This window comes from Panulirus ornatus, chromosome 51 (assembly GCF_036320965.1).
Source record: "Panulirus ornatus isolate Po-2019 chromosome 51, ASM3632096v1, whole genome shotgun sequence".
In the NCBI taxonomy this organism is placed as follows: Eukaryota; Metazoa; Arthropoda; class Malacostraca; order Decapoda; family Palinuridae; genus Panulirus; species Panulirus ornatus.
The window spans coordinates 5,676,410-5,685,602 of NC_092274.1; the positions used below are offsets into that span (position 1 = coordinate 5,676,410).

General features: G+C 40.0%; 1 protein-coding gene across 1 annotated transcript in view; it reads right to left on the reverse strand.

The window, feature by feature from the left end:
• The window catches only part of LOC139764878 (uncharacterized), a 24,524-nt gene extending 15,581 nt beyond the window's left edge, over window positions 1–8,943 (reverse strand). Inside the window, exons 1-2 of the mRNA XM_071691923.1 lie at window positions 8,448–8,943; window positions 3,517–4,330 (exon numbers count right to left, since the gene is read on the reverse strand). Of these exons, the coding sequence (XP_071548024.1) occupies window positions 3,517–4,330; window positions 8,448–8,937 (1,304 nt within the window). The 5' untranslated portion in view covers window positions 8,938–8,943. The remainder of the gene's footprint in view (window positions 1–3,516; window positions 4,331–8,447) is intronic.
• Window positions 8,944–9,193: the final 250 nt, after the last annotated feature.

Consider the following 9,193-nt stretch of genomic DNA (forward strand, 5'->3'; position numbering starts at 1 on the left):
GTGGTTGAGAGAGCAGAAGAGGGTGTTTTGAAGTGGTTTGGGCACATGGAGAGAATGAGTGAGGAAAGATTGACCAAGAGGATATATGTGTCGGAGGTGGAGGGAACGAGGAGAAGAGGGAGACCAAATTGGAGGTGGAAAGATGGAGTGAAAAAGATTTTGTGTGATCGAGGCCTGAACATGCAGGAGGGTGAAAGGAGGGCAAGGAATAGAGTGAATTGGAGCGATGTGGTATACCGGGGTTGACGTGCTGTCAGTGGATTGAATCAAGGCATGTGAAGCGTCTGGGGTAAACCATGGAAAGCTGTGTAGGTGTGTATATTTGCGTGTGTGGACGTATGTATATACATGTGTATGGGGGGGGGTTGGGCCATTTCTTTCGTCTGTTTCCTTGCGCTACCTCGCAGACGCGGGAGACGGCGACAAGGTATAATAAAAATATATATATATATATATATATATATATATATATATATATATATATATATATATATATATATATATTTCTTTTTTTTTTCTCTCTCCAAAAGAAGGAACAGAGAAGAGGGCCATGTGAGGATATTCCCACAAAGGCCCAGTCCTCTGTTCTTAACGCTACCTCGCTAATGCGGGAAATGGCAAATAGTATGGAAAAAAAAAAAATTTTTTATTTTATTCATTTTGCCTTGTCGCTGTCTCCCGCGTTAGCGAGGTAGCGCAAGGAAACAGACGAAAGAATGGCCCAACCCGCCCACATACACATGTATATACATACACGTCCACACACGCAAATATACATACCTATACATCTCAATGTACACATATATATACACACACAGACATATACATATATTCACATGTACATAATTCATACTGTCTGCCTTTATTTGTTCCCATCGCCACCTCGCCACACATGGAATAACAACCCCCTCCCCCCTCATGTGTGCGAGGTAACGCTAGGAAAAGACATCAAAGGCCCCATTCATTCACACTCAGTCTCTAGCTCTCATGTAATAATGCACCGAAACCACAGCTCCCTTTCCACATCCAGGCCCCACACAACTTTCCATCGTTTACCCCAGACGCTTCACATGCCCTGGTTCAATCCATTGACAGCACGTCGACCCCGGTATACCACATCGTTCCAATTCACTCTATTCCTTGCACGCCTTTCACCCTCCTGCATGTTCAGGCCCTGATCACTCAAAATCTTTTTCACTCCATCTTTCCACCTCCAATTTGGTCTCCCACTTCTCCTCGTTCCCTACACCTCTGACACATATATCCTCTTGGTCAATCTTTCCTCACTCATTCTCTCCATGTCACCAAACCATTTCAAAACACCCTCTTCTGCTCTCTCAACCACACTCTTTTTATTTCCACACATCTCTCTTACCCTTACATTACTTACTCGATCAAACCACCTCACACCACATATTGTCCTCAAACATCTCATTTCCAGCACATCCATCCTCCTGCGCACAACTCTATCCATAGCCCACGCCTCGCAACCATACAACATTGTTGGATCCACTATTCCTTCAAACATACCCATTTTTGCTTTCCGAGATAATGTTCTCGACTTCCAAACATTCTTCAAGGCTCCCAGAATTTTCGCCCCCTCCCCCACCCTATGATTCACTTCTGCTTCCATGGTTCCATCCGCTGCCAGATCCACTCCCAGATATCTAAAACACTTTACTTCCTCCAGTTTTTCTCCATTCAAACTTACCTCCCAATTGACTTGACCCTCAACCCTACTGTACCTAATAACCTTGTTCTTATTCACATTTACTCTTAACTTTCTTCTATATATATATATATATATATATATATATATATATATATATATATATATATATATATTGTTACGAACTCAGTACTTATTGGGGCAAGGTCGGCAGTAACATATATATGTTACAAATACCACACTGATCCTTGTCTTTGCAAGGACGTTAGATTTGTTATATTGCACAACTCAGGATAACGCTATCTTAACGTTATGGGATTACAACAAACACCGGGGTTAGAATTACTAATAATGAAAGAATTCAAATGTACAAGGTGAACACATAAATCAGGCACGAATCATTTACGTTAACACTGAACATGAGTTAAACATTGAACACGAGTTAACATTGAACATGAGTTAACATTCCAGATAAGATTTCAAACCAGATCTCTTTCCTTTGACGCTTTGTTCGATAGCATTTTAGTTAGACCTGACGTGACACAGTAAACATCATTGTTACACTTACCTAAACCTGACGTGACACAGTAACCATCATCGTTACACTTACCTAAACCTGACGTGACACAGTAAACATCTTACAACCTAGGGCAGCGGTGGCTACGGGGTTCGAGACAGGGAAAGCCTACATTACCTTGCTGGGCTCGGGACTGCTGAAGGAATCAACTCTCACACGATCGTCTGAGCCTTTTATCTGAAGGACCAGCAAGGCAGGGACAGCTAGCCACGCCTCGACCCGCCACCTATAGCGACGATAGGTCAGAATGACACAATTGCCCTTGATAGGTCAAAAGACTGATTGTCACGCCCTTATCTTGACGTGATTGGCTGAAGGAGGCCTAAGGTCCGGCCCACATATTCAAACTTCTTTGCTCCCTTTGTCCATGACAGCAGCGGACGTACGGGATGACATACCCCACAGCTGACCCCCACGCCTTGACCTGACGCCGTTGACAAGGGTTTGGGTGCTAGAGGACTGGTCAAAATCTGGTTCAAAACATAATTGCTAGGACAATTAACACGGTTGCCGGTAGCAACCACACCTTACACCAAGGCACACCATACACAGAGATACACCATACTCAAATATACGAACATGTGGACACACACACTGTGTATGTGTATATGAGTGGATGTGTCATTCTTCATCTGTTTCCTGTTACTACCTCGCTGACACGGGAGGTGGCAATCGGGTATGATAATAAATATGATACATATTCTTAGTACATGTGTCATCTTTGTCTTCACACTTCTAAACATGAGCACCAACAGGAAAGGCAAGAAGGAGCGAGTACTTCCCTTCCCTTTATATTTTACACATGATGTATATCCTAGTCACACAAAGAGCTTTATCAAATATGTATGAACATAGAAAATTTGTCTTTTTTTTAACAACATATTCCCTTACCCCATTGATTTACACTATAAAAATTTGGTATCCTACATTATACAGACATGTTTTCCCTTCCATTAAAAATATTTCTGTGGGTGCCCATGATCCTAAAGTGAATAAATTGTTGATTCAAGATATAGGATGCAATTTTATTAATGTATTTAGTATCTGTAAGCTTGGAGCATCAACAGATTAAAAGTTTAGCATCTGTAGTTCAATAATACGACACGGGATTGAATGGACAAATGATGTTTGAATGGAATGCAGAGTATTAAAGATGGCCATCAGGTTCTTGCTTTTGAAGATGAAAGCTGATAAGAAACCATGGTAATGAGCTGTGGAAGAACTAGGATAAATGTCTGGGACAACTTTAATAACCTTAACTCTCGCTAACCTAAAGAGTAAGTTGTTGTTCCAGCAGTCACCATGACAAATGACTTCAAACTGAGGTTTGCTGATAAGATGTTTTTCGAAGATAGTAATAGGATTGTCTTTGTGCTTAGTGAGCCATTGTTCAACTACTTCAAAACCTTCCCTATTACAGAGCAAGCCTGTAGCCTGTTGAATAGAATGCTTAGTCATCTGGTTCATCATATTCCTTGCAAGACTTGACTCAAAATAAACCTCTTGCTTAAGGTAGTCAAATCTGTCAGCCAGGTTTTGGTTTGGGTCTTTGGCTTTCAGGAGGAGTGAGGAGGCATGTAGTCTGGCTAACTCCTGCAGGACAAGATTAGTGTGGGCCACATCCAGTCCCTTCATGCGGTCACACATTTGAAACCCACATTGGCGGAGGTCTTCCAGGAAGATCAGTTCCTTCATGGTTTCTAAACATGTGTGATAACATTTTGCCATTCTCAACTTACTCTGGCCCACAGCCTCCAACTCGGATGATAGTCGAGGTTTAATCCTCTCCAAAAATTCAGCTTCTTTCTTAAACATTATTGAACCGAAGGACGCCGAACTGTTGAAGGTGCATTGAAGGTTAAGCTTGACCACATAGGACTCCTTGTGTTCTTCTCCTTCTATATAGTACTTGACGCTGACACTGGTGACAACTGTGGCATAATTGTCACCTTTCTTGGTGAAGTCCTCTACAGTCCAGGAGGCTAGGCAAGCTTGGCTACCCTTGTCTCTGGCTAGGGTCGCGCATACATGAGCATCAGTGATGAGGCATTTGGGATCCAGTGTTTCCATCTCAGTGCTTGCCACTGCAAGGGGAAAAAATTGATGTTTTAAAAGTTGCTTGAGAACTACATCATGCATATTTGATGAACTCTGAGATATATTAAGAACCACTAAGATGCATCTACACACACCACTGTCACTCAAAGCAAAGATCTACACACTGATGTCACTTGATGTCACCATCATTCAAAGCAAAGATGTACATACTGACATCACTCGTTCAAAACAAAGATCTACTCTGACATCAGCATCATTCGAAGCAAATATCTGCACAATAGCTTCACCATTTCTCAAAGAAAAGATCTACACTGACATCACTTGTTCAAAACAAAGATCTACACAATTATGTCACCGTTGCTCAAAGCAAAGATTACACACATCACATTCAAAGTGAGACACTGTTGGTAACATATAAGTTACTTTTTCATAATCCATTACTCATAAGGATGTTAAATACAACACATTTTCAGGTTTACAATTTAGTTTATGTTGAAATTTGAGTTTGCCAATGACATGATGGGGGTAAACAAATTTCTTAACTTCACCATTCACTTTTTAAGGAGAAAATGGAGCAATTAATGCAGAGAAAATTACAGTTATGTATTAGATAATATTTTTTTTTTTCAAAATAAGACTTGAAACCGGAATACTAGAAAACAAACAAAGCTCTTGTACCTCGCTGTTTCACCAGGTACTCCCACTTTCCCCAGAGAGTGTGTTGAGGGTCACATTCCCCAGAGAGTGTGTTGTGGGTCACATTCCCCAGAGAGCTTGTTGTGGGTCACATTCCCCAGAGAGCTTGTTGTGGGTCACATTCCCCAGAGAGCTTGTTGTGGGTCACATTCCCCAGAGAGCTTGTTGTGGGTCACATTCCCCAGAGAGCTTGTTGCGGGTCACATTCCCCAGAGAGCATGTTGAGGGTCACCTACCCAGAGAGCGTGATGAGGGTCACCTCCCCAGAGAGCATTAAAGGTCACCTTCCCAGAGAGCTTGTTGTGGGTCACATTCCCCAGAGAACTTGTGGATCACCTCCCCAGAGAGCATTGAAGGTCACCTCCCTAGAAAGCATTAAAGGTCACTTCCCCAGAGAGCATTGAAGGTCATCTCCCTAGAAAGCATTAAAGGTCACCTCCCCAGAGAGCAATGAAGGTCACCTCCCCAGAGAGCACTGAAGGTCACCTCCCCAGAGAGCATTAAAGGTCACCTCCCCAGAGAGCATTAAAGGTCACCTCCCCAGAGAGCATTAAAGGTCACTTCCCCAGAGAGCATTAAAGGTCACCTCCCCAGAGAGCATTAAAGGTCACCTCCCCAGAGAGCATTAAAGGTCACTTCCCCAGAGAGCATTAAAGGTCACCTCCCCAAAGAGCATTAAAGGTCACTTCCCCAGAGAGCATTAAAGGTCACTTCCCCAGAGAGTAGTAAAGGTCACCTCCCCAGAGAGTATTAAAGGTCACCTCCCCAGACAGCACTGAAGGTCACCTCCCTAGAAAGCATGTTAAGGGTCACCTACCCCAGAGGGCATGTTGATGGTGGAGTTGGGTGTGCTTGGGGTCGAAATCGATATGACATACGTCGATTGTGATGATGTTATTATCTTACTGTTGACCAATCTACATAAAAGATTGAGTGTTAATTTGCTGTTGAGATTATCTTAATACTAACAAGTCTTCATTACATGTCGGACCAAATTTACATTGCTGACAAGATTTCTTTTAATTCTATTTTGTGTCTGAAAATTACTATTGTGTAAGTCCTCAATTTTCGTCAAAGTGTATCTACTCTGCATTTGAATAGCAACCACGCATGAGCAAAATTCTTAAATCATGGTATTGTGTGTTTTACTGTATATTAATGATAACATATCTGCACATTTACTCCCTAATTCCATCTGTGGCTTGATGAAGATCGTTGTCAACTGAAATTAACGACAAACTACACATTACAAACTGTTTCTGAAAATGGAGAAAGTTAGCATTTCTTTCACTTGTACATTTATCAGTTCAACACATGACTTATCAGAGGTATATATAAATGAGTTATTCATAAATAGCCACATTTTTTCTAGTTTACATGTTATTCATGAATAGCTGCAGTTTTGTCTCTAGTATACATGAAAGTTATTCATAAATAGCCGCAGTTTTGTCTCTAGTATACATGAAAGTTATTCATAAATAGCTGCAGTTTTGTCTCTAGTATACATGAAAGTTATTCATAAATAGCTGCAGTTTTGTCTCTAGTATACATGAGTTATTCATAAATAGCTGCAGTTTTGTCTCTAGTATACATGAAAGTTATTCATAAATAGCTGCAGTTTTGTCTCTAGTATACATGAAAGTTATTCATAAATAGTCGCAGTTTTGTGTAGTATACATGAGTTATTCATAAATAGCCGCAGTTTTATCTAGTATACATGAAAGTTATTCATAAATCGCCGCAGTTTTATGTAGTATACATGAGTTATTCACAAATAGCCGCAGTTTTATCTAGTATACATGAGTTATTCATAAATCGCCGCAGTTTTATCTAGTATACATGAGTTATTCATAAATAGCCGCAGTTTTATCTAGTATACATGAAAGTTATTCATAAATAGCAGCAGTTTTGTCTAGTATACATGAAAGTTATTCATAAATAGCCGCAGATTTGTCTAGTATACATGAAAGTTAATCATAAATAGCAGCAGTTTTGTCTAGTATACATGAAAGTTATTCATAAATAGCCGCAGTTTTGTCTAGTATACATGAAAGTTATACATGAATAGCAGCAGTTTTGTCTAGTATACATGAAAGTTATTCATAAATAGCAGCAGTTTTGTCTAGTATACATGAAAGTTATTCATAAATAGCAGCAGTTTTGTCTAGTATACATGAAAGTTATTCATAAATAGCAGCAGTTTTGTCTAGTATACATGAAAGTTATTCATAAATAGCAGCAGTTTTGTCTAGTATACATGAAAGTTATTCATAAATAGCAGCAGTTTTGTCTAGTATACATGAAAGTTATTCATAAATAGCAGCAGTTTTGTCTAGTATACATGAAAGTTATTCATAAATAGCAGCAGTTTTGTCTAGTATACATGAAAGTTATTCATAAATAGCAGCAGTTTTGTCTAGTATACATGAAAGTTATTCATAAATAGCAGCAGTTTTGTCTAGTATACATGAAAGTTATTCATAAATAGCAGCAGTTTTGTCTAGTATACATGAAAGTTATTCATAAATAGTCGCAGTTTTGTGTAGTATACATGAGTTATTCATAAATAGCCGCAGTTTTATCTAGTATACATGAAAGTTATTCATAAATCGCCGCAGTTTTATGTAGTATACATGAGTTATTCACAAATAGCCGCAGTTTTATCTAGTATACATGAGTTATTCATAAATCGCCGCAGTTTTATCTAGTATACATGAGTTATTCATAAATAGCCGCAGTTTTATCTAGTATACATGAAAGTTATTCATAAATAGCAGCAGTTTTGTCTAGTATACATGAAAGTTATTCATAAATAGCCGCAGATTTGTCTAGTATACATGAAAGTTAATCATAAATAGCAGCAGTTTTGTCTAGTATACATGAAAGTTATTCATAAATAGCCGCAGTTTTGTCTAGTATACATGAAAGTTATACATGAATAGCAGCAGTTTTGTCTAGTATACATGAAAGTTATTCATAAATAGCAGCAGTTTTGTCTAGTATACATGAAAGTTATTCATAAATAGCAGCAGTTTTGTCTAGTATACATGAAAGTTATTCATAAATAGCAGCAGTTTTGTCTAGTATACATGAAAGTTATTCATAAATAGCAGCAGTTTTGTCTAGTATACATGAAAGTTATTCATAAATAGCAGCAGTTTTGTCTAGTATACATGAAAGTTATTCATAAATAGCAGCAGTTTTGTCTAGTATACATGAAAGTTATTCATAAATAGCAGCAGTTTTGTCTAGTATACATGAAAGTTATTCATAAATAGCAGCAGTTTTGTCTAGTATACATGAAAGTTATTCATAAATAGCCGCAATTTTGTTTCCTAATCGAATAAAAATGGGCGAATTTATCCCGTGTTCGCGTCTGACACAATGCTTAGCAAACAGACCAAGTAATCTATGAGGATTTTCTGTCCTACGTGATGATGAACTTACTCTTGAAAGACGACGTCACAACGATGGCACTACTGTCCCTCACCCCGGAGAGCTGGATGGCACTACTGTTCCTCACCCCGGAGAGCTGGATGGCACTACTGTCCCTCACCCCGGAGAGCTGGATGTCACTACTGTTCCTCACCCCGGAGTACTGGATGTCACTACTGTCCCTCACCCCGGAGAGCTGGATGTCACTACTGTCCCTCACCCCGGAGAACTGGATGGCACTACTGTCCCTCACCCCGGAGAGCTGGATGGCACTACTGTTCCTCACCCCGGAGAGCTGGATGGCACTACTGTCCCTCACCCCGGAGAGCTGGATGGCACTACTGTTCCTCACCCCGGAGAACTGGATGTCACTACTGTCCCTCACCCCGGAGTACTGGATGTCACTACTGTCCCTCACCCCGGAGAGCTGGATGTCACTACTGTTCCTCACCCCGGAGAACTGGATGTCACCATGATGGCAAGATAATGCCGCCGGGTCCATATGGCCACTCTGCACAGTCACCATGATATCAAAGTCTTCAATTTGCTATGTAACATTATTTACAGTATGGATTAACGAAGGATAGTAAAGTGGTATGAGAGATGAGACGTATGGGAAGAAATGAGAAATATGGGTTAATTTTCCATCGCATTTATAGATAATGTTTATTTATTTCTAATGTCTGATTTAGATGCAAATTGGCTCGTTAAAAGGTGGTTTAGTAACCTACCCCAGCATGACAGTCATGCACAGCAGA